At 51.4% G+C, this 25,918-nt stretch overlaps 1 protein-coding gene across 2 annotated transcripts in view; it reads right to left on the reverse strand.

The window, feature by feature from the left end:
- The window catches only part of SPRED2 (sprouty related EVH1 domain containing 2), a 59,863-nt gene extending 47,244 nt beyond the window's left edge, over nt 1-12,619 (reverse strand). The window contains exon 1 of one of the 2 annotated variants that reach the window (XM_068675604.1): nt 12,102-12,619. In XM_068675604.1, the coding sequence (XP_068531705.1) occupies nt 12,102-12,148 (47 nt within the window). In that variant the 5' untranslated portion in view covers nt 12,149-12,619. Of the gene's footprint in view, nt 1-10,016; nt 10,103-12,101 lie in introns of those variants that run through there. The other variant, XM_068675603.1, reaches the window with a different exon arrangement.
- Nucleotides 12,620-25,918: the final 13,299 nt, after the last annotated feature.

A 25,918-nucleotide genomic window follows, 5' to 3' on the forward strand; every position in this document is an offset into this window, starting at 1 on the left:
GCAGAACAATCCAGTACTAATTGTACTAAAAAGCAATGCTGGTAGCTATTTACCAAATATTTTTTTTAAGGCATCCTAATACTTGGCCTGTCACTTTCATGAAAAGATGAGAGAGGACATGAAGGATCTCTCTTTGATGCTCGGTTCAGAGCACATCGCTGAAGGCCAGCTGACGTTAATCATCCGAAGAGACAACCTCTTCCAGGCACAGACACGTTCCCTGCAAGCACCAGCAGCACTACTCAGCTAGACCCCTGCGAGTCCATTAAACGAGTCTTTTTGGCTTTAATTGAGACACGCACCGTATGTTAGATATTATTTCCAACTGTTCCATAGACGACAGATCAGAGACAGCAGCTCCACAACCCCCTCGCTGAAGCAGCCGGGTCCTTCCACCCTTGCTTACAGGGCAGGGGTTGCTTCTCTGCAGATGCAGAGCTCTCAGCTCCCGCTGCATGAGTGCATGGCAAGAGAACGGGTGGTGCATTTGGCTAAGGAACGACTCCAGGAAACACCTAATGGTGTTTCAAGATGCTCCTGTACTCTACCGAGTCCCAGTAAGCTGTACTGGAATAAGGCTGCACATGCCTTATGTTGTCACCTGCCAGAGTAAGGCGTCCTTGAGCATGCTCTGCTTTCTCTAGAAATAGGTTCCTCGAGTCAAGAGGAGCCAGAAGCACCAGAAGGAAGCCTTGCTCACCTCCAAAAGCTGCTGTGAGAGCAGTCCCGCAGGCCGGACACAAGCTGCTCTAGGGCAGACACACGGATCTGCCCGGTGGCACGCACACAAGGAAATGACTTCAGCATCCCACCAGAGACAAAACACACCGAACCCAAGGATGATGCCGATGCTTTTCTCTTTGTGTACAGAGTAAAAGCAGTTGCTGCAGCTGCAAAAGCGCTCTCCAGAGAGGAGGCAGCTATCCTGAACTGCAGCCATTAACTTGTGTTTGTTTGTCGCCGATTCTGCGGACACTTGGGCATTGCCGGGTTTTAGGCGTTTCCCTTCTCATACAAAGGAGGGAACTGTGGAAGAAGGCCTGCTGCATGTCCAAGGTTAGGACACCTGGACAAAAAAAAAAAAATACTTGCTTTAAATACCGACAGCATGAGCAGGTAGCCAGCGCTCCCCATGGGTGACACGAGATCTGCTGGAGAAGGTCTGACTGGGGACACTCATTTCTAGTCCCACCTCAACCATTCATAACCCTAGCACATAAACCAAAGCAACTTTTATCCTTCTAAAAACACCTACAGGTTTAGCTATTTGTCTTGCAGTCAAGTATCTCTGAAATGGTAGAATCACAACCTTGCAAATGGTCTAGCGAAAAGTTATTCCTCCTATTCTTGCAGCAGAGAGGAAGCAGAAGAGGGAAACAGTCTAGTAATAATTAACTCTTTTTTCTTAATAAGAAATTTGCAGCGAAGTTGTGTTTTACTGAACTCCCACAGTTTAAGTGCAGGAACAAAGGCCACAAAATTGTCTGCGTCATCGCAGCCCCAGCCACCACGCACACCCTAGGTACATCCACGATCAGCAGCCAGCCATTATATCACTTAAGTCACCAGAGACCTTGAAGTACATTTTGTCTAACCAAGGCAGAAGCAGAGCAGCAAGTGCTCTCCTGCTCATTGCTTTTCCGCTCTGGCTTTGTTTTTTTCTTTTTTCTTTTTTTTTTTAAAGTCAGCACTGAGAAAGCAATTAAGGCTCTCCTTCTCAACTCCTACCATTGCACGAGCGAGGCGGCCCTGACTCCTGAAGTTTATATATTTTCTTTTCAAAATATGAATGGGAAAGTGTACACAAAACACCCTTCTTTCCCCATCCCTTCCTTCCCATGAGGAGGAGTGTTTGTTTTCTTACCCGACCTTATGAAAGGTTGGGGAAGCTATTCCACCAATACTCCGATAAAGGTAGCCCACACTTCCTTAGAGATACAGCGGAGCGAAGGAGGGGGGGACAGCAGCCCTACCAGCAATTCGAGCCGCTAGAAATAATTTCTACTAGACACAATGTCAAAGCCAGGGCTTCTGATGTTTCAGTTTACAGATCTTTGTGCTGCTTGCACACCGTTTCTGAACCAATCCACGCAGCTGCTAACTTTGGGGAACAGGCTTTCATTGCTTAGAGGGGCCTGAGGTGGAAATGAGGCTTTTCTGCACTCTCTGGAAATGTATTTTGAGGACCTTCTTTAAAGACTTGCACACAGAACCAAACCAAACGAGTGGGTGGCAGCAGACTTTTTAAGCCATAACCTTTTGCATTCACGGGCTGCGGTTTTGAAGCTCCGCACTCCAGCACCAACCCAAAAAACTGAGAGACCCCCAGCCACATCTCAGCCTCTGGGTACACAAGTGTTTCTGGGACCTACCAACAAAATCAGGAGAAAGGCAAGAGTATTTTTAAAGAGATGTTCAGTAAAACCTTCACCATACTGCAAGTGCAGGCATTACAGCAGCAGTGAGCCCAGCGTCATGCCAGGGCAGTCCCAGGACCAACAAAACAGACATCAGACATCAAAAAAGCCTCTTTCTGCCCTGCCTCCCCTTCATCTTCTGCCTGGCAATCATTTCTACACGTACCACATGTGTGCAAGCACAGCTTTTTGGTGGGGGAACACCGCCCCGTACACACACACACACCAAGTCGAGCAGAGGAAATCGCCCACCTCCCGCTCACCTCTGCAGCAAGCTGCTGCGTTTGGAAGGATTTAACCAAAAACGGTCACTTTTTGATGAGCCCGCTGACCTGGGAAGTTTTAAGGTGAAGGGAGAGGCAGACTGTTTGGTAAAAGCATGGGCAGAGGCGATTAAGAGCTCGGAGAAAACCGCCGGTATTTATCACCTAGCTTGTTTTGGGAACTACCGCAAAAAGGCACATCGCCGGGCCGATAAGATCTCTTCAAACTGGTGGAGTTTGTGCATACGTAGACAGAAGGGGGGGGGGGGAAATGGTTTATTTGGGCTCGAGCGCTCTTCCTGCAGGATGCGGTGTTTACAAAGGGTATTTCGAGAACTTCCTGCCGCCGCTCGCGAGGCCGCTCGCTCCTCCCGGAGCCCGGCCCGGTCTCTCCCGAATTTCCCCGGAGGGCCCCAGAAGGGCACAGGCTTTGGGGCTTTCACCAGCACCCCCCCAGGTCAGCGGGGCCAAGCTCAGAGTCACTGAGAGAGGGAGAAACGACAGCTCTCGTTGAGGTGTTTTTCCTGGAAAAATCGTCAAGTTGTCCTATGTAATACTTGTTCTTTTTAAGCACGCCTTAAAAATGCAGCTAGACCCCTTTCTCCCCCCTCTTTATTAATAGTACTTTTAAATCACATTAACTCCACGCTTTGCTTTCTTCAGGCAACAAGCAAAAAAAAGCTCATCTTCAGCGCTCCTTAATAAGCTTCAGGCCATTTCACATTTGGACTCTTCTGCAGCATGGCAATCCCCAAACACTAAACACTTGCGGGAAAAGGAAAAAAAAAAAAAAAAACACAACACGGAACTTCTTCTCTTAAGCAGCTCTAGTGGTTTAATTATCCCGCAGCCTTTCATTTGTGTTTTTAAGCATGGAAAGCAAGTTGGGCACTAAGTTTTCCCCGTAGTTCAACAACTAAATGCCAAATGCTTTTTGGAAAGCAGCAGGTCCTCCAGGCAAGGCAAACGTCGCTGTTTTTCAGATCTCTCACAGCTCCCTAACCTCTCCATCTCCACAGCCACTGAGCTGCATCCATCCAGCAACAAGACGTACAGAAAGGCCTGGCTGCGACCAGCTCAACGCCTCCCGCGCCAAGTTTCAGTCAGGGATGAATTATGTTGGCAGCGCCATAAATCTCCAGCGATGAAGTTTTTGCTGTAGTATCTCCAGTATTAAGAATAAAATAGAAAAGAGCAAAGCACAAGCATGCATCGCTGAAGTATCGGTGGGTTTTACTCAATGTATACATAAAAACACTGAGCCGAACCAGCTCTGAAACAGGGATTTGTGCTGCGGCCTAAGGCCGATGCTGGACCCTGGCTCCTCAATGCTCATCCCCCAGCAGGGAAAATTTGGCTTGCTTTGCAAGGCCACAGCATTTTTCTGTATCTAGCCAGTTGGAGCTTCTCCTGGGATTTGGGAGCAGTGGGTTTTGGCTCCCTCGGGCCTAAAACCCTGCTCTCCCAGCCCGAGCAATGGCTTTTCTTCTGGGTCGTGTTGTGCCAACAGGGCGAGCAGGGGCATCGCCTCCTCTCCTGCCTTCAGGCACGGTTGCCCAGTGAGGCCCAGTAGGGCTGTGGGGTCTCTCTGGAGATCTCCAAAACCTGACAGGATGTGGTCCTGGTCCAGCAGCTCTGGGTGGCCCTGCCTGAGCAGGGGCCTAGACCAGATGTCCCCCGGAGGTCCCTTCCCACCTCAGCCATCCTGGGATTGTGCGAGCAGAAAGGAAGTTAAGCAGCTGAAATAAACTCCGAGGGTGCTTTGAACGAGCCCGGCTGATAGCTCGCAGATCTCTGTGTAATTTTGAAGAACCAGACTGTTTGTAAATAACTTGCAACGCTGGACACAGAAGCCCTGCAGCAGGGGCCGAGTTTACTCCTCAGCTCTGCTCAGGTCTTGCAGTAACTCCTGACTGCGTCCCTTTGACTCGTGGAAAATGAAGGAAAAAAAAATAATCAACAAACCACCAGCTAGCTCCCTAATAATAAAAAGAGTTGTGGAGATGTGCTCATTGTCCCTGCATTGTTCCAGAAATTCAGTCTTTCCGCCGGTGACGGGCTTGCTGTGGTGCAGCACCGGGTTCCAGCGCGCAGGGAAGCAGCTCTGTCATTTCTTGCAGCATCCTGAAACCACGACTGCTGCCAAGACACCTCCGCTGCACTTCAGCAATTGCAAAGGGAACTAATCTGGCTCCTAACTACTTGCCAAACAGGTAAGCAATGCTAAATATTTTAATGTGTGGAAGGGGGGGGGAAGCTGCCCAGCCTTCAGCCCCATTTTCAACTAGTGAAAAAAGAAGTCATGCGCGTAGCCACGCAGGACAAACGTAAACCACAATTCAGATCTAAGCATTTCAGGTTTCCTCAGGATGCGTGTGCATGTGCACACCACCCTCGTGTCCTCACACGGCTACACAGGTCCCTGTAAGCAGAGAAGCGCTTGCACCACGTCCCTTCCTTCCCCATGAGGCAGATCAAAAGACACCAGGTTTTACAACACATCTCAGTACTGATGCAAGCCTCCCGCAGGTCAGCAGCAGAGGGATGAGAGTGACCTACTCACCTTCCTTGTTAAAAAACGGAAAAAGCAGCTGCTCTCAGCAAGAGACACAGCTTTGTTCCTAGAGAGATGTACACAGAGGTACCAAGTCTTGTCATGACACGTGGCAGGCCGGTTGATACCCACGCATGAACCCATCTGTTGGATCGCTCAGGTCTGTGGCTCAGGATGCTATTTGCAGCTTGCATCCCCCCTGGTTGTGTGGCTCCTCACCTGCCAAGTGCCATCCAGCAGGGACCAGGCTCCAGCACCATGGCAATCACTGCTTTGCTCCTCGCCAGGCTTTGCGAAGGTGAGCAGCCCCACAGCCCGCTTCTGGAAACATTGCAGATGATGGGGAAATCAAAGAGTTTGGCTACGGAGCCGTGTAACCCCTCCTCCCCGTGCTCGCCAGTAAGAAGAAATTTCCTTCCTCGATGGAATAGCCATCAGCTATCGGGCTCAGCTGACAGACTCAAGATCTCTGCTCTGATTACAGCACACGTAGGAGTCGAGAACAAAGAGGGGAAAAAAAATAAAACGCAAACAGTCCTTGAAGTGTGAGTTGCAAGCAAAGAAAGTCAAAGAAGAAAGTTATTCAAAGAGCCGAAGAACAAGGAGACCGGAGACAAAAATAATAATTTGGGCTAAATCTCCCTCAGACCTCCTGCAACAGGTAGAACCTGCTGGCTGCTGGCACACGCATCCTTCAGGCCCTGAAAGCGCACTTTGTAATGCTGTTTTTGATAAAACACAGCTTGCTTTTAAGGTGAAGCACCTACTTCTGCTGCGCAAGGCAGCCGGCGTTGGGCTTCAGGAAAGGAGAGGCAGGGAGCGCCGCTGGGACACGCACAGCACCGGCAGCGACGGTGGGGCTGATGCCCTAAAAACCCCAAAAACGAGCGCGACGCCACGGCACAGCTGCACAAGGAAGCAGAGCTGTAGGAACTGCGCACGCAGACCCACACATGCCAACCCAACCCAAACCGCAACCTCCGTGCCAAAAAGCTGATACAAAACCAAAGCAGAGGGCGAGGCGCGAAGGGGGGCATCGAGAGGCAAACGGAGAGAAAGCTTTGGGGCAGAGGACGTGGAGAGGAGCCGGCAGGCACAGCCCCGGGGAGCCAGCGTGTCACAGCTGACCGAGCACCAGAAAAAGAAACGATGGAAAAGGAAGATGAGCAGGAAACAGGGGGGTGGATGTGGGCTGGGGAAAGGTAAGCAAGGAAAAGAAAACTCACAAAAACTTGGCAGGACACAGAAGGAAAGCAAACAAGGAGAATTAGAAACCACAAGCAGAGTGTCCCTGCGGCCAGCGTGGGAGAAAGGGTCAGTGCCACAAAGCGCTGGAGATGGTGCCACCGCTCTGCTCGCTGGCCAGCTGGGAGAAGACCTCCCTTCCTGGTGCAGGGCTGTACAGGGCAGCAGCTTCTCACCTGCCTTCTGCACAAACGGGGACTGCTCAGGCTCATCCCCCCCTGTGACACCATCCCGACCACCACGTGGGATGCGGGGCTCACCAGCACCCCTTCACCAGCACCACTTTGTGGTCCTTCTTTCAACATTTGACCCATGAGAAATCCTCCTGCAACCGCACATGGGCAGAAACAAGGTGGTTGTACCCTCGTGCCACAAACCATCCAAACACTTTTATTTTATTTTTAATTTCCACGCTGCTTCAGAAGCATAAGTCCTCCAGAAATCAAACGCTTCGCTCAGCAAACAGAGCATCCATCCAGAGCTGTACTTTTAGTTTTACTCATCTCTGTCCCCTCTCCACTCCTAAGCACCTCTTGCAAGAATTACACTGTTAAGAAAGGGTGGGAAAAGAAAATAATGCATACTTTTCCATGGAGTTGGTGAAGGCAGCAGTTTCCATGGCCAAAGATGGCCTCAGCAGCGAGGAAAGCACACGGTGCACCTTTGCCAACGAGCCACAAGCCCTTGACTTCTGCAGGACCATCCATGGGCTGAATCCAAATGCGATGGCATTTGTAAAGGCTGCCCGCACCCTTTACGGAACCGTAACGATACTCGGAGTTCGCCGAGCACGTCCCTCCCAGGTTTAATATCTCCAGAGGATCATTTATTCTTATTCTGCTGGAGGGAAGGAAATTGAATTTTCCAACCTCTCAAGCATGCCAGAACGTGCACTAAAGTGACGGGGGGCTGAACCTAGCAGTCACGTTGCCTCTCGTTCCCGAGCTCCTGTTTTCCAGCCCGGTCCAGAAGAAGAAGGACAATTACCATCATCTCCCTGCGGTTTGGTGGCCTGAAGGAAACAATTTTGTGGTTTCAATCCAGCTACCAGCGAAGCAAGTCCACGTTAAGAAAGAGCCTCCCCTGCACGACGTACACTTTTGTTTGCAGCCCGGGGATTTAATTAAATGGGCAGATAAAGCCTACCTTTTAACCCACGCTAGAGGGTGCGCCAGATCAAGATTAGAGCGCGCTGCAAAAACAGGTCGAAGCAGCTCCCGGCCGCATCCATGCCATGGGCAGGCACCGTCCATCGCCAGCCCCCGGTGCTCCGCGCTGAAAAACCCACTCGCCGGCCCAAAGACGAGTTCCTTCGGCTTGTCTTCGTCGAAAACAGGACTGGGGTTTTCTGAGGGTTTGGGCTAAAGTGCTGAGTCCACAGAGGAATTCAAGTCCAGCTCCTTCCCTCTTGCTTGTACGCAATCCTCTTCCCACAGGTCTCTCTCCATGTTGACCGAGCAAACACCCCTGCAGAAATCCCTCTATCTATAGCTGCTTTTCAAGTTGTTTCCAAGACAGAAGCAGAAAGCATAGCTCCTCTTTTTTTTTTTTTTTTCTTTTTCCTTTTTCCATCCGACAGAGCTATTATTCCCTTATAAACAGCAAGTTCTCCAAGTAACTGAACAAAGCAGCTACTTACATGTAGTATTTTAAACAGCCATGTTTTCGGGCCAAGAAATAAACAGTTATATTTTGGCAACCCTTCATTTCCTGTCCTATTTGTGAGCAATAATGTCATGACACATAGTATGTCCCATGCCTTCCTCCCTGGCTCAAGCTCGCAAGAAAAAAATGTTAGCTGAATGAATGGCTTCTGACAGCCACAGAAAAAATCACCAGGATTGGGCAAAAGTGGGTTGAAAATGGAAAAAGGAAAAAAAAAAAAAAAGATTTTTCAGTGTAAAGGGCAAACTGCTACAGTGATGGGTTCAGTGTTTGGAGCAAGTGACGGGGATGCTGCTCGGCAATGGGAGGTGGGATTGGGGAACCAGCATAAAGACAAATCAGCCCGAGTTGTGCCTGGAAGGGGGAAAATGCATCGCCCCGAAGCACCGCCACGACCTAACGCTGTGTTTTGCCTCCTAACACACCCGCAATGCCCCAGGTTAACCCAGCACGGCGAGAAGCCCCGCGGGGTATGGCAGGAGCTGCGCGGGCGCGCTTCCAGCCCGCAGCACCGGGGCTGGGGCGGGCAAAGAAACCCAGCGGGGACGGCCAGGATGGGGCTGGGGGAGCCGGCTGGGCTGGCGCGGGACTCCCCGGCTCCATCCCGAAAGGCAAGGCGGCATTCGGGACCGCCACTTCCTCGTTCTCTGACCTTTTCCATTTAATTACTTCCTGTGACTTTCTTGGAACCCTGCATCGTAATGATGCGCCCGGCCGCCTTCGGGCGTAACTGAATCATTTTATGCCTTCCGATTCGGCTGAATACTCCTACTTGTAACCAGAAATACAGCGGTGACCTGCCTAGGGGACACTGGCTGCCCGCCCCGGGCTCTCCCACCACCTCCCAGCCCTGCGGCTTTAACGCTGCCCGTTCATCATCCCCTCTCCCGGCCCCGAAAAGGGAGAGGAGCAGGGAGGGAAGCAGAAATGAAGCCCGGGGAAGCAGAAAGAGGCGCCCTCCTCGCAATGACAAATCGACCTCTAAGTATCGATCGGAAATGGTGCAGTCATTAAGGAACCCATGAGTCTCCGGCATCCTAAGCCCTGTTTCTCCTCCTCGGTTTTGCGAAACGTTTCAAAACTCAACATATTATAGCGATGTTCTCAAGACAAAAAAAAAAAAAGCCAACAAAAGGGGAAAAAAAAAATAATTTACTTATTTTAAAGTGCATCCTGACAGCGGTCCTTTTTTTGCAATCTGGCTGTTAACATTTGCTCACAGTGCACTCAGTGAAATGAGAATAGCTATGCAAATTAAAGCCAGATATCTAGGGCAAATAGCACGCTATCCTACCATTGTTCTGACAGCTAGAGAAAACTTATCAGGAGAGCCCGTCCTTATTTCTTTTAACGCCATATATATTGGAGAAATAATAAAAAAAAAAAAAATCACTTCACCCACCGCCGAAACGAAAAACAACATATGAGTCACTCGCTTCAGCAGCGCTATCAATCAATGCGGGGCCGGAGGGGAAGGGCTTAGGAAGGAGAGCGTGGCGTACCTAAAACACCGAACCCTGTCCCGCAACATCACGGCCCGCGTTGTGCCGGGACGGGCCCGGCGCTTCCACAGTGCTGGCGGCAGCAATCCTAAAAGCTGCTCGGGATGTGGACTGACTGTGTTTGCCAAGGAAATTGGTATCAGGAAGGGGGCTCGGCGGCAGCAGCCCATCGCTCCCCATCTCCTGCTCTGCTTCTGCAGCAAAGCAAGCAGGAGAAGCACCGTGCGAGATCCTCCCTCCCGGCACACATAGGAAGGACACGAAACTTAACGAGGCGGCACGTGCGAGGAGGATTTATTCTAATAGGAACTGCAGCCTACAATTAAATAAAAAGAAAGCTGAGCACTCGCTGCTCCACGCCGACACTCACCTCTGCGCCAAGGCCCGTGCAAAAACGCGGCTGGGGCAGCCTCCTCCCCCGAGATGGAGGCTCAGCAGCATCGTGCAGCGATGCCCACGCGCAGCGAGCACCAGCTCTGGTCCACCACAGGGAACCAGCTCTGCTTTCGTGCTCTACAGCTCACGTACACACGGGCCCACCTCTCTCCGCTGTCCGATTTGAGAAATGAAACCGAGAAGCAAACCGAGGACCGGAGGGGTTTTATCGGAAGCGAGTCCACCACGTTTTTCCAGCCAGCTAGGTCATGGCAATCTGCGAGAGAAACCCAACTTTTTTTTTTTTTTTTTTCCTGGAAGAACCGTGCCAACTTCAAAATAACCACAATTTCAGAAGCTACATATAAACATGTATTTATAGCCTCTTCGTTAACAAGTGCCAAAAACACAATTCCCCTCAACACACGCGTTGCAGTCAGAAGCCATTTCCCTCGCCACCGACACCTCTACGGCGAATCGCACCGAAACGAGCTCGGCGGTGGGTGTTAAGGCACAAGCCCGGCGCACGCCAGCAATTAAATCTTTACCCTAAGACGGAGCCGGGGTTGCACAATTATTTTTTTTTTTTTTCCGCGGTGCTTTACGAGCCCTGCGAGGAGCCCTCTCGCCGCGCGCGGCACATCCTATGGCGCTTGGCACCGCACCAGTCCTGCGTGCGGTGACTCATTTCTCTGACTGTCAAACCCCGAAAAAGAGATAGCCAGGAACGATGTTCTGGCGAGGAGGAAGAGCTGCGAGGAGAGGCCGGCCCTGCAATTCGGCAGCAAATTTTTTGTTAGGTTTTATTCTTTTTTTTTTTTTTCAGGGGTGTCAGTCATTTTTCGGAGGCGCAGAAGGAGGGGGGGGGTTAATAGCGGGGAGGGCCGGGAGCGCTCACGCACAGTGGGGGGGGGGGGGTCCCCAAATCCTGCTTGGGGGTGGGTGTAGGATGGATTGGGGAGGATTTTGGGGGTGCTGGGTGCAGGCAGCGGCCGCCGGTTACCGGATTTATGAATGCGCCGTCATGTGACGGCCGCCTTCTATTCACAAAACGGCGGACGGGGGCGGGGCTCCGTGGCCCCCCCTTTCTCCCCCCTCCACCACCCAAAAAAAAAAAAAAAAAAAAAAAAAAAGGCAAAAAAAAAAAAGAAAAAAAAGCAGCCCCAAAGAGCCCCCCCCTACACCCACCTCCAGGGTTTAGGATTAAGGGGGGTGGGGGGGGGCATTTAATTTACACCCCCCCACACTCCCCTTTAACCCCCTCCCCCCCCGGGGCTCCTCCCCCCCCTTCTTTTTTGGGGGTGGCCTCCGGTTTATTTATTTATTTATTTAATTGATTTAATTTTTTTTTGGGGGGGGGGGGGAGGGTGGGGGGTGCTGTTATTATTTTTTATGAATGAAGAGGGCGGTATGCAAATGAGGGCGGCCCGCGGGGGGGAGCGCGAAATGGCGGCTGTGCGCGCGCACGAGCGCGTGCCCGTGAGTGTCCGAGCACGGGGGGGGGGGACGAAAAGGGGGGGGAGGGGGGGGGGGGGGAGAGAAGAGATCGGGTCCCAGCACCGGGTCAACAAAGGGGCCCCCCAATAAATACAGAGAAATAATTGGAAAAGAGGAAAAGAAGGGGAAAGATCAGGAAGATTAGGGAAAGGTGAGGGAAATAAAGGAAATAAGGGGGGAAATGAGGGGGAAATAAGGAGAAATACGGGGAATAAGGGGGAAATAAGAGAAAATAAGGGGAAATAAGGAAAATCAGGGAAAAATAAGGGAAAATTAAGGGAAAATAAGAAGAAATAAGGGAAAATAAGGGGAAAATAAGAGAAAATAAGAGGAAAATGAGAGAAAATAAGGGGAAATAAGGAAAAAAAAGGGAAAAATCAGGGAAAAAATAAAGGAAAATCAGGGAAAAAATAAATGACGAAAATAAGAGAAGAAATAAGGGGAAATAAGGGACAAATCAAGCCAAAATAAAGAAAAATTAAGGAAAAAAAAAGGAAAAAAAAATGAAAAATAGGTAGAAAAGCCCCGCGGCCGCCCCCCCCCCGTCCCCCCCGTCCCCCCCCCCCCCCCCGTCCCCGCTCACTCGTCTGGGTAGGCGTCCTCGGTCATCTTCTCCCCGTCTCGGCTCATCCCTCGCCGCGGGCGGCCGGGCAGCGCCTCCGCATCTTCCTGCGCTTCACATGGCGGGGGAGGCCGCGGCCCGACGGCGCGGGAGGGGAGGCGGCGAGCCGGGAGGGGTGCGGGGCTACGGCCGCGCTGCGGGAGGAGGAGGAGGAGGAGGAGGAGGAGGAGGAAGAGGAGGAGGAGGAGGAGAGGCGGCCAAGGCGCCGCGGCGGCGGCGGCGGCGGCGCGGGGTGCGGGCCCGGGGGAGCGGCGCAGCGCCCGGGGGCAGGCGGCGGCGCCGGGCCGGCCCCATGGCCGCGCTCACGCCATGGCGGGGGAGCGGCCGGGGAGGCTGAGCGGGAGGAGATACGGGGCGCTATCGGGCTCCGTGGGGCTCTATGGGGTTATATAGAGGGGGGGGGGGGAGCCCCGGCAGGAAGCGGCGGCGGCGCTGCCGGAGCGGCCGCGGCCGCCGGGAGCGGGCAGGGCAGCGCCGGAGCCGGGCGGGCAGGGAGAGAGGGGAGGGAGAGAGGGAGGGAGGGAGGGAGGGAAGGAGGCGGTGGGAGGAAGGAGGAGACGCTGCTGCTGCTGCCTCTGCCGCTGCCGCTGCTGCTGCTGCTGCTGGCGCCTCCCCTGCCGCCGCTCCGCCCGCCCCGGCCCGGCCCTCCGGCTGGGGGGTGCGGGGCCAGGGGGGAGCAGGCGGCGGGGGGCCCCGGGGGGGGGGCTCCAGCAGCGGGGTGCAGCCCCTGGGTGTGCTGAGGTGGCCGCAGGGCGAGCTCCCCGAGAGGGTTTTGCAGCCCTGCACTCGGTGGATGAGGAGAAACCCCCCCCGGCCTCGCCTCCCACCCCCACGCCACACACACACACACACACAGGGGGATTGTCACCCCGCTTCTGTCCCCCCCCGCCACCACCCCGCTCGGTTGTCCCACCACATCCAGGGCTGTAGGACATGGGGGAAGCCACTCGCTGATCCTCCACGTCCTGGCCTGGAAGGGGCCTTTGGATTTTTGGGGTGGAAAGCGCGTTTCTGCTCTGGTGGGTTTCAGTTTCCGAGCGGTGGCGATTCTCTTTTCAGGAACAGAAGTGGAAACTCAGCGGGGAAAAAAAGTCTGTGGGCTGCCAGCAAGCAAGAGACGAAGAAAGCTTTGGGGCCTTCTGCATGGGTGATCACCCCCGAGGAGCACCAGCACATCCCTCAACGTGGTACCAGAGCCCACATCTTCGTGGTGGTGTAACCTTAAAACAACATCGTTTTCATCACTAGAGGTTCAGCCCCTAATGTTATAGGATGTGTGAGGAGCAAGCCTGCTCCCCTTTCCCTCAGCAGCCCGTGGCACACTCATTTGGGTGCCAAAGCCACCGTCCCCTTGCCACCCAAGCACAGTTGGACCCCCCCGGGCTGTGCCAACCTGTGCACCCTTTGGGGAGTTACGCTGCTGGATCCGCTAAACGGTCCTGGCTAATAACACCCCCAAAGACCTCTGTTATTATTTTGGAGAGTTATTCAAGGACCCTGCGAGCAGAACGATATGACAAACATCTTGGCAGAGCTGCGCTGGCAGTGGAAGGAAATGTCCGGGCAAGAGGGAGCGGCTGGGGGCAAGGAAATGGCAGGAACGTAGAAGACCAGATGTAATGATTTGGCACACACATCCTTTTTTTTTTTTTTTTCCCCCCCTCCCATTTTTTTCCCCCCCTAAACGATGCTGAGACTACACAGGCTTCCAACTTCCCTAATATCTCTCATGCCAAACATCTCCGTGTTGAGCTGGAGGGGTCGATGGGGAGCACAGCGTTCAGCTCTTAGCTCCTGCAGAACCAGGCTAAGGGGAGAGTTACGTGAAAAAAAAAAAAACAGCCAGGGTGCAATCATGTAATTAAAAGGCCATCATAGCGCATATACCCCTGAGGAGGGCTGGGGGCCGGGCGGTCCCGTTAATGCTGGAGAGCTCGGCTTTCTGAGCTGAGCGGGTGTTAATGTGTTCTGCCTTGTGTGCGTGGACGTCGGTCACCGTGGGGAGAAGCCCGTGCGCCTGAGATACAGAAGCTGAAGTTTTACTCGATCTAGTTTCTTGAGTCATTTCCTGTGGATTTACAAGATCTCACATTTGATCTCTGCTTTCACTGTCATGCTAATTTGGGTGCTGCTAAGCTGTTTATTCCTGGAACAATTTCTCTCGCTGTACAGCGCTCCTGTTATTACGTATATGCTGTTTGTACAGACAAATATTGGATTTTATTTTTCGAATATTCAGGTTGCTGTACTGGTCCTTGAGAGCAGTGCTTCCAAAAGCACTGATTTTTCTGAATGAAAGGGCTCTCCGAGGTGCGATTTCTGCTCGTGCATTGCACTGTTTGCATACAGAGATTCTGCTTACACAGTGAACAGCCTTTCCCCGAGATGGGATCATTACGGTACCTGCAATTAATTAGGCATTGGTGGCAGAGCTTCAAGACAGCACCTTCTGTGTGCTAATGATTTGCATGCTATGAATATTTTGCGCTTCGTATTTGAATGGAAAGTTCATTGTGCAGAGTGAGACTTCATCTGCTGCAGACAGCCAGGTGTATGGACACTGCTTCTGCCTGGACTGAAAACAGACTTCCCCGAGGGCTGTTACGCTCCTGGCTGACACTAATTTTAGGTGAGAAGCACTGGAATTTGGCAGGACAGAGTTCAGAATGGCGTTTACTGCAGGCTTGCAACGTAGCCCGTTGCCTTCCCGTGCTCTTGCCTCTCAAACCTCAGAGCTGAAGGCTTCCACGCAGCTGAAGTAGGAACCTCGATATGAATATCGGTACCTTGTTGACTGTGCTGGTTTCAGTGGCTTTTCCTCTGACTCACTCTGTGACTTTGAATGAGTGAGGAGTGGAAGTTGTCAGTCCTGATTCACCCCATCCTCCAGACAATTACCCCCCGCCCCAATAATTCTTTTGAGCAGCGATCATACTTTAAAAGCAATGATAACATCCGTGTTTCCCCCCCCTCATTATAACGGCTCAGAACAGAAGAGCTGCAGAAACGATCTGCAATGTCTGCAGTCAGCTTGAAAGCTTTCAGAGCTGACACATTTTGGTAGGTCGCAGAGTTAGGAAATACAAAGCTTTTTTTCAGCAGGAGTGGGATTTCCGCATGCGGTTTAGAGAATTGTTGCAAGGATTTCGGGTAGCTGCCAGGGGAACAGGAGTTAGAGAGCTCCTTGCAGTCTTCCCAGGATGTTCTTCGGAAGGACAGTAAGACCAGAACAAGAGAGCAGAAAGGGACCCTTGCTGCCAAACAGACTTCTTCGCCCAAAAAGCAAGAAAACCACCATTTTCTGGGCCTTTTTTTTTTTTTTTTTTAATTTATTTAAATGATGTGTTTTACTAGGGACAGAAAATGTTCTTTATCTTGACAAAGCTTATGCCATCTCTTTGCTACCGCATGGATGCACCTCTCGGTACGGCTCTGGGATGCTGGAGACCAGGGAAGAAGAACTGGGAGGGAAGAATGTGGAAGGAGAGCAGAGGTCTCAGAAATAACCCAGCGCTCACAGGTTAAGTAAAAGAGACAACCAAACTGAGGAGCAGCTTGGTGCTTTCAGCTGGAGGAAGAGGTAGAGCAGGAGCTCAGCCCATTCTGGACACATGAGGACAACAGCCACGTCCTGATGGCCAGGATGGCATCCACCAACTCTTGCCATCAACCAGCTCAGTCAACCATGAGTCCCACACGTGGGACAACCCTAGTTTCATTCACTGCTGTATTCACTAAACCCTGTGCTTTCCTTCACCCTCTCCCAAAATAAAAGCAAGGGTTATTGAAATCAAGTGATTGTGAGGAAAAGGGGGGTTTTCAAAACCCTTTCATAGCTACAGGCTCTCTGATGTCCTCTTAATATACAGCAGTAAGTGATTTATAGCCCTCCTGACGCGATGGTTTGGTGTTTCCTTTGTGTGCATAACTTCCTTTTGATATAAGGGGATGATAACAAACCCAAATTGTAATCTCACAAGCACATGACACATTGTCTTTGTGGTGCAGATAGCAGGAAAATGCTCTGATCTTGAGTTCAGAGCTTCACCCCCCCCAAATTTCACCCTGGTGACAGAATGGCATCAGCAGCGTTGGCAGGAGGGTTTCCTTCGGACACGGTGCTGCCAGCTGAAATTTGCTGGGAGCCCTCCTGGAGCTGAGTCCCTGGTGTGGACTGAACAAGAGATGGGCGCGTGGTTGCTTCTTGAACTTCTTTCACATCTTTTGGATGAGTGCCTGGGAGGAAAACCTTCACACAGCACTGGGGGCTCCCCAGCAGAGCTTTGCAGCTGGCTGTTCCCAACTCGGCGTGTGCCCTGTCCCACCACATCGAAGGACGAGCGTGCACCAGGAAAGGGCTGCCCTGCCCTCAAGGTGCCTTTCCACCCTTGGGAGCTTCCTGCATTTATGGTGCAGCTGTTTCCAGGTTCTCATGGGAGCTGGATGAACAGATGCCAAATAATCTGTCCTCAGGGAGCACAAAAATGGATGGATCAGGAAAAGACGTCGGAGCTGTGCACACCTCCTTCTGCCCTCCCGGGGGATTATTTGAATTAGGCCTGAACCCTTCAGGAGCTTGCCTGTGAGAAAGTCGCCTTCCTGTTCCCAAAGTTCACTCCAAACTGCCTTTGCCACCCAGCGGATGGTGGACCATCCCTTCTGTACCTCCGCACTGTGAGGTTCTTTGGTCAGCCTCAGCAGCCACATCAAGAGGCTTATGGTGCATGGGGCAATGAGTCCATCAAGTGCCATACGTACCCTGCATGTCTTCTCCTTAACCGAGCCCTGCTCAGTGAGACCGACCCACGCAGTCCCTTACAGATGCTCACCAATATTTCATTTCAAAGGGTAACAAGCCACCCTCTTCTCCAGGCAGCTATTTTTCCTTCTGTCAACATCCTCAGAACAACTCCAGGTAGGCAAATACAGCACGTGGCTTGTGAGAGCCCTGGAAGCACCCAGAGGTGGGCAGCTAAGGCTGCAGAAAGCTGATGGTTAGCCCGATATGCTGCGGGATGGCTCTGGCAGGGCTAAAGCCACAGCACACACCGAGGAATTGGGGAGGAGAGGTCAGCGGTCCTGCAGAGAGCAATACCTCAGCTGGCCATCCTCGGAGAGGCTTGCATCGCTGCTCCCGAGAATTCCCATGAAAAATAATCACACGCTCCTTTTATGTCCTTGTAATCACGAACATGTTATGCTTCCCTGCCCACTTCTAAAGGGAGAAGTCATTAGTCACCCCACACAAATCTTTTGGGACGGCACATACGCTCCGGTCTGTATCCCAGCTCTGTCTGCAAGGGAAGGAGGACGCGCAGCCCTGCTCGCTGCGTGGTTATTAACCAGGTGCTGCCATTTACAGGGACTGGTTGCAAGTCTTTCATGTGCTTACCGCCAGCCGCATCTCCAGCAGCATTTTGCTGTCGGGATTAACGAAGCCTGGAATTGCAAATCCAGGTTATGGGAGCTTCAGGCCTGCAGAGGAAAAGCAATCCGAGGCATCGGGGTAGTGAAGCGGCGGCTGAAGGGCTGCTTTTGTTCCTTCTGCAGTTAATAACTCTCGTGCCAAAACTGCGCACGGTGAGGAGTGGGGGTTAATTTAGGGGGTGTTGTGACAGAAGTATTCAGAGTTTGCTGAAAAACTGCAAATGGAAGCTATTCTGGAAAATGGGCTTTGTTTCCATACTCAGAAGTATTTGGTTTATGTTTCAGGGATTCTGAAGGAGACCTCCTAGACCCGTGGCAGGTAAACATTTGCCTTTGATTCTGTTTTTCTCTTCAAGCCTATAAACCCCAGCATTTACACATAAATGGATGTGCTGAAAGCTATGTTTAGGAAGAGAGAATTTCATCCCCTCCTGCACGTACTTCTAGCACGTGATAATTGTTTGGCTGCAGCTCTGCAAAGTATGGCCAGAGGGGTGGTTTGTACCGGAGGAGGCACACGGCTCCAATGGTAACTGCCTGATTCAGCCCCACCGAAGGCAGTGGCAGCAGGATCAGACCATCAGCAGAGACCTTGTGTTTTACTTAACCATAAAGTACTTTAAGTGGCTATGGCAAACTCCTGTCCCCCCAATTTCACACATCAGAGAAGTCCCATTGATGGCATTAGGAGCACACGTGTGTATGCAAGGATCAGGCACGTGGCCAGGGTCGCACGTCTTCAACATGGATGTCAACCTCAGCAAAACAGTTTCAGAAAGGTTTTGAATTGCCCCGTGCTTCTGGGGGCACCGAGACCAAGGTGCTCAGCAGCATCCAGACGTCTAGCTTCTTGTGCATCCCCAACTTGGCAGCATTCTCTGGCTTTATAAGCATTTTGTCACCTTTTATTTGGGAGCTTAGGGAGCATTTTGGTGACTGATGATGTTTTTTTTTTTCTTAATGTCATTGGTTTTGCCTTCATCCTACCTATCACATAGGTTGGGCTCTTCCTCTACCTTTCCCTTTCTGCTGCTTCTCTCCTGGGAAATGTCAAGGAGTGACAGAACTAACCCTACCGCATGGCCTGTACAGATTGCCTAGCACATAATGGCTGCTTCTTGTACCAAAACCATCGCTGCACCAACAGTATTTAATTTATTGCCACATAAAAGTGCTCTGGATAGCCATGACATTGAAAAGTTGCTTATAAACTGGCTCTTGCTCAGCTCTGAAGAGCTTTGGATCTTCTCTTTGACAGTTCTGGTTCCAAGAAAGTCATAAATGTGAAAGCTCTCTTAGAAGACTTGAGCGAACCGAGTGGCCTGATCAAAGGCCAGGAGATGGCAGTCTGGATTTTGGGCCTCAAAATCCATCTTACAGGATTTTCTTTCTCATCAGCATTTTCCAAGTGTCAGGGGGAAGCTAATCGCTAAGGAACGTGAGATGCTGAGAAAAGATAATTACCCGGGTCATGAATGACACATGGCTACTTTTGATAGAGCTCATGTGGTCTTATATACTAATTGTCCTCAGTATATCTCGGTGTCCTTGATAAGGACGAGAGGAGCAGGAGAAATGAGAGCATGAGGAGATGCCCAGGTGTCAGCAGAAGTCAGACTCAGGAGCACTTGGAGTCATTTAGGACAGGAAAACCTCCACCAGCGCTCGAGTCCCCGTGCTCATTTACATGTGCCTAATTGCTGGGCTGTAAGTGGTATTAAAGTCACCTCAAAAACCCCCATTCCCCTGTAGTTTACTCTCAGGAAGGACAGAAATATATTCTAACATGTTCTTGAGACATACCAGGATTTGCTCCAAACTCAGGAGAATTTTGGAGTAAAACTGACTGATTGGTGCCTGAATCCCATACTGCTCATTCTCGTCCCATAGTTTATATCAGCGTGGATCAAAACAAAACCTTGGTGCAGAGCCACCCCAGCAGGCTGTACACGGCTGTAATCCTCTGCCTGGTGTGTCCTGAGTAAACGCACTCCAGTGTGCATTTCCACCCTAGGAAAAATTCTTTGCGTCCCGATTTCCAAGTTTTAAAATAACTCTCTACAGATGAAACACGTTTCTTGCCATCCAAAGAAGTGTTTTCACCTTCAAATGTTTTTTGCTGCCTAAACAAGAGCCCTTTCCTTTGCACTTGTGCCAACATGCAACTTGGATAAAGAATTAAACTTAGATCCCTACTTATAATGCTTCCCCCCACTTGTTTTTTTTTTTTTTTTTTTTTTTTAATAATGGCTGTAAGACACACACCGTCTCTCTTCTGAATTTTAATCTTTCTAATGAAGGTGTGTTTGAAGAAGGCACGCCCTTCAGAGAGTGTTTTGTGGTATCGTATTTGCGCCTTTAGTGTTGAGGGCCAGTTGCCTTTTCAATTTTAAACACACTTTCCAGGGTCTTGCATCACAGAGGCCTAAATTAAAACACACCGTAAAGGGGTGCAGCACAGGCACTCAGGCTGGAATTTGCTCTGCGACATGAAAGATACCCAAACACCGCGTGTAATTTTGAGGATGAGCAAGGCTTGGCCTTTCAGATGTCCCACGCGAGGGAAGCACCCACGTCCCGCAGGATTGCGAGCTTCTGAATCATGGAAGTCGGGTGAGAAAGCCTCGAGTGCCTGCTGGCTTGAGGACGCGTGCGGCTGCAAAAACCCAGCCTGGCGCTGGCCGGAGCAACCCGGGGAGCTGCAGGGCTTGGGGATGTGGTGGATCACGCTCTTTGCCTCCCAGCTCCTCTTCCACCTGGTTTTCAAGGTCAAGGTCTGGTGGCTGCTTGTGGTGTGAAGGTTTTTTTGTTTGGTAGGCAGAGACAGGCTGGTGGTGCTTGGTGTGAGGAATTGTTTGTTTACCTCTGCGTGTTTCTTTTAATGAAGACTGTCAGGGAAAATGTTTCTTCTCCTGTATGGTGGTATGGATGAGGAGCAATACCACTAGCACCTTAATTTTGGAAGGCGAGACCAGCAGCTGGCCTTAAACACAGCTCCCTGAAGGTGCGCAGCCCCACAAACCCAGCCCTGGGCTGCACATCCCTGCAGAAGCAGTCCTCCTTTCCGGGCCCAGATGGGATCGGTGCCGAATTTCTTCTCCATCTCCCTGGAGCTAAAGGGGAGCAGCGGGTGTGGAGGTGGAGCTCCGTGCTCCAGCTGGAACAAGCCTTCCTCTTCTGCCTGTATTTGGAGCAGTCCTTACCCGTACCACACTGTTGGGAGGAGAGATTTTGCAATCTGCTTGACATGGTTGGAGAGCATCCTGGGCTAATTTCGGAAGCACGGTTCTCCCCCGTGTAACGTGGCCCTAAACATTAGCCATGGGGTTACCGGGCTCGACACAAACGTGATGGCCAAGCTCAAAAGGAAGAGGAAACATGGGAATACTCGCTACCAAAAGACACCGCCTCCCTTGCCTTTTTCATCTGCAGAACAATGCCTTACAGACGGTTTTGAACTGGAAGGTGTTGTTGACCTTTTCCCTTTTCCTCTTTTGACTTTTGTTTCCTGTATGACAGCCTCTGGCATCGTTTAGCCTGGTCATCGGGTCCCTGGGATTCCCCTCCCTGTCCTCTCCCAGTCGTGCTCCATCTCCCAGGTCCCCTGCTATGTGAAGCTGCTGACGGAGGACATTTCTGGTGAAGCTGGGAGCTGTGAACACAAGAGCTAATCCTCCCAAAGGAAGTGTTGTTTTTGTTCTTTTTACTTCCATGTCCTCAAATCTTTGCTCTGGACCCGGGTAGGTCCACCTAGGACTTGCCAATGTCCTATAAATTCTGATCAACTCCCTTGCTGAGTCCGTGGGACCAGATGCTAAATCTGTCTTATTAAAAAGAAAAAAAAAAGAAAAGAAGAAAAAAAGAAGGAACAATAAAGCCCTAATTGAAATATTTTGTTGAAAAATGTCACAGCATAGTGATTTTTGAAACAAAAGCCCAAGAAATATTTTTCACTTTTCTAAACTAGGAAAAGAAATGCAGGCGTATACTCCTTTGGTTGGGCTGGAACTGGCAAAGCCGGAGACGTTGTCCTCGGTGCCAGCTTTGGGGAATGGAGCACGTGGCTTTGTCTTTCTGTGTGTGTTTGTGGTGAATGTGGAAGTCTTGGGAAGTTTTGTCCTGGTGTTAAGGAGCAGAAGGCTCTCAGGTGGCTCCTTCGGTGCCTTCCGTCACCCCAGCCAAGCCACTGGACCCCGATATTATTTTGCCCTACATTTTTCCTCTGGATTCGGCTTGTATTGAAACGTCTTTGGGATCCCCGCTACCGAGGCCGATGCCGCAGGATTTCCGTGTGTTTGTGCTTATCTTCTAGACGAGCTGTCCCGGGGACGAAAAGTCAGAGGCGCACGCAGGTACGGCGAGCGTGAGCGCAGCTGTCTGTTGTGGCACCAGAAGGAACCGCCGGAAACCCGCTGAGGAAGGCGCAAAAAAAGAAAAAAACAACAAAAAAAAAACACAACACAACAAAAATGTGAAAAGGGGAAAAGGGGGGAGGGAAGGAGCTGTTTTTCTCGACGCTTGGCTGCCCTTGCGAGCAGAGTAACGTTGCGAAAGAGGCAGGTGGAGACCGTCAAAACCTTCCTGTGTTCTGGGGATGCTGAAGCATGGGGAAACGGCGCTGCAGGACACAGTGCTTAGCGCGTGTTGTTTTCGGGAGCAGACCGAGCAGCTTGCTGTGCTGATAAAGCTCATTTTGGCTTGGGAGTGGGGGAAACTGAGAGCCCTGGGAGTGGGCCGGCTTGTGGTAACACAGTTAGAAAGGAGATTAAGCAGGAACAGATTCCCCCTGCCCTGCCCACCTCACGCACGTACGCCAAGGCTGTACCTTCGCCGAGGTCTGGAGATGCTCCTGAAATTCGTGAGGCAGGCAGCATGGCTAACACTGGCCGGCTTCTCATGTAGAAAGTTAACAGCAAGTAAAAGAGGGTACCTGAGGTGTAGGTTTGCCCCGTGGCAGAAGAACAGAGCTTTGTAGCTCCTTCTGTGTTTGCCCCTGCGCTGCATGGCGGGGAGGCACAGAGAGCCCGGAAAATCCTGGGGAAACAACAGCTGCCTCCAGGGGCTGGAAAACAGAGGGAAAAGAACGGGATTTGGTCAAAGTGAAAGAAATGTCCGTTTTTTTTCTACTTTGTTCGGGGGAAATGAGAAAAACCCAAACGTGTTATTTGGGGTCAACCCGAATCGCATTTTGAATGTAATGTTTTGTTTTGAGGTCAGTTGCCCCTCGTGCTTCTCACACTCTTTTATTTCAGGTCTCTTTTGAGTGGAAAATGCCACTTCAAAATAGCAAATCAAAGGGTTGCATTTAAGAGGCATTGAAATAAAATGCTGTGGCATTTTCAGACCATTTCTTTCAAAGAATGTCGATATGGATGTCTTTTCCCCCTATATTTTGGGTACCGTTGAAAATGTTTGCCATGTTTCATTCATTTCGGAAGCTCCAAAATTGCATGTTTTGGTTTTGCTTTTTTTTTTTCTTTTTTTCTTTTTTTCTTTTACTGGACGTTCTTTGGCCTCATTCAACTGCTGCCGAGCAATTGCTTCTGCAGAGAGAAGAAAAGGGAGATTTGTAACCGGGGGCGTGGGGGGTGACACTTGGTGGTAGCACAAGGCACCAGGAGCGCTTGCAGCTCCCGGTTGTGTCCTCGGCGCAGAGGACAAGGCTCACAGCAGCTCCTGTGATTCCAGCAAGCTCAAGATTTCCCAGTTTGCTGGCAGATCGTGCATGGGTACGTGTGTGGGGTCGCACAAGAGGAGCTGGGGGCTGGTTTTATTCCTACATGCCCCCTTCGGCCAGTTTGCCCCATCAGGGGCTGCCCGGCACGCTCGAGCCTTGCAGGCGAGGGGCGTGCAGAGGAGGAAACTGCCTTGTGCTCACCCCAGATAAGAGAGGTGATACTGATAGGCCGGAGGGAAACATCCCCAGCAACTGACTGAAGCAGCAGTGTGTTTTGCAGCCCGAGTGTTTGCCCGACGTGCTGGCACCCGTGGGCAGGGACGGGTGGGAGCTGGGAAATACCACGCCACCGTGCCCCTGTTTGAGCAGGCACTTTGTCGGCAGAAATTCCCAGTCCCTGCCATTTGAAACGAGCTGATTCTTGTCCTGATTTTGCCACAGCTGGCCAGCTGTGGCCCTCTGAGGTTGCTCCAGCGTGCAGCGCTCTGTGATGAAGTGGTGGGGTCTCAGCAGGCCTTGTTCTGTCACTGGAACAATGGAGCACGGACTTGCTTTATATCCTGAAGGGCATCGAATAACACAAGCAAGACAAATTGTCCAGCTGTGCTTCAGCTGGAATAGTTCTCTGTTCATTTTTTTTCCTGGTCAGCCTTAGCAGAACAGCCTCATTTGCTTCTCATCTGAGAAGGCTACTCAAAATGGAAGTGGAAAACCCAATTTAAGAAGTGGCTGGCGTGAGCAAGCAAGAATTGCCCCTGCTGTAATAACCTTCCTTTCGCTGGGATTGTATCAGGGAGCAATTTGTCTTGCTGCCTGGTAGCTGAGTGCCCCAGCTGAATGGTGGCATCATTGGCATCTAAAAATTCATTCCTAACCTCGGTCACCTTGGCTGATTTATGCGTGAAAAGCTCACGTAGCTTGGTAAAGTCAGCAATGACAAATAAAGGAATACCGACCCAAACTGCCTCCCGTCTGGCCAGAAATGGAGTTACTCAGGTTTCTTGGCAGTGCTGGGCTTCGCTTCAACCCCCTGAAAAGTCTACAAGGAGGTGAAGAATTACGGGCAAAACCTGAGTGCACGGGGTGGCTGTGACGGCCAGCTGGGGCTCTGGGGGGCATGGAGAAGAAGGCAAAGCCCCTGCAGGACGTGCCCACTGCTCGTCACAGCAAGGTGAGAGTGCCCCAGAGAACTGGTCAGAAGGGCACAGGAGTGGCTTGGCCAGCAAAGCTGGAAGAGGAGGACTCGTACCTGCACTTCCATCCTCCCACTGCAAGGATGAACAGCACAGCTCAGCAAGGACCTGGGGGAAGAGCTGGTGCCCAGACGGTTCCCCTGCACCCGCTGCAGTGAATCCAGCCGTCTGCCCTGGGTACAGCGTGTGTGCTGAGCCCACCATACTTGCTGCTGGAGTTTTGTTGCTGTCGCTGCTGCTGAAACCACTACAGAGAGCGGTGCGTTTCCAGGAGCCTGGCTCCAGCAGACTTCCCCGTGGCTTCCAGCCGGCTCGGGGAGGCTTCGCGGCTGGGGATGCTGTACCTCTCCCCTGCCAACTCGACTGGAGCCGCGTCTCGAGCTGCTTCTTTGATATCCTATACAAAGGGTTGTTCCTCATCATATTTTCTGTTGTGAAATAATAGGTTTCTGCAAAGTTTCACCCGGTTAAAATACAAAGAATTAGGATGGGGGACTGGGTACGTGCAAAGCAGTATTTACGTATCTGTTTCTTTTGTTAATAGATAGGCCTGCCAGTCCCACAGAAACTTAAGCATGCACTTAATGTTCCCAGTGGCTAATCCCATGAAAGCCTGCTCCCAGCCTGTAGTCCAGCACACACGTACGTTTTGGGAAGGCACGGGCTGCACGGCCCTGACGGCGATGTGCTGACTTGGGGCTGTTGTGTTGCCTTTGCACGCCTGCAGTGTCTCGGCAGACCCAAGGATGCATAAACCCTCACTGTCTGGATCTCCAAGGCATTAAGTAGGACTTGAAAAATGGAGGGCTGGCAGGGACAGGCAAGACATTACATTTAACGACGTGAAATGATCGTAGGAGCCAGGCACAGGGTTGTTAAATAGTGGCTTTGATTGTCCATTATTTACTTCAGCCTTCTGCCTTCGCACAGTGCCGCCTCCCGTGCCACACCTCTAGCAAGGGCACAGTTACCATCACGTTTTTCTACGAGACATTTCTATTTAGTACTTCAGAAGCAGGCCTAAAACGTACGCAAGTATCAGCGTGAGGCAGAGGGAGAGAAAGCTGGAAGATAAGGCCGTGCATGCACACCGTAAGGCACGCGCCTTATCTCCCCGTGAAGTTGCTGAATTGCTATCGGCGCCGCAGCAGCGTTCCCAATTACTGTGACAACGCACGGCCTGCGACACCAGGCCGCCCGAATTTTGGTCTGCGATCTGATAAAGAGTCAACTGTCCCAAAGCAGCAAAGAGATTAAAAGCAAAACAAACAATTAAAGGAAACGAGGAATAAAAAGACGACACAAACGAACAATGGCAGGCCAGAACCTGAATTACACAATGCGCCTGACACCAAAAGTCCCCAGCTTGAGTCACGGCACGGTTTCGAAGGCAGGTCCATGGGCTGTGTGAGACTGGAGGTACCGCTGTGCAACTGGGGGATCCCTGGGGCATCTCTGAATACTTCCTTCCTGCAAGGACC

This window comes from Anas acuta, chromosome 3 (genome assembly GCF_963932015.1).
Source record: "Anas acuta chromosome 3, bAnaAcu1.1, whole genome shotgun sequence".
NCBI classification, from domain to species: Eukaryota; Metazoa; Chordata; class Aves; order Anseriformes; family Anatidae; genus Anas; species Anas acuta.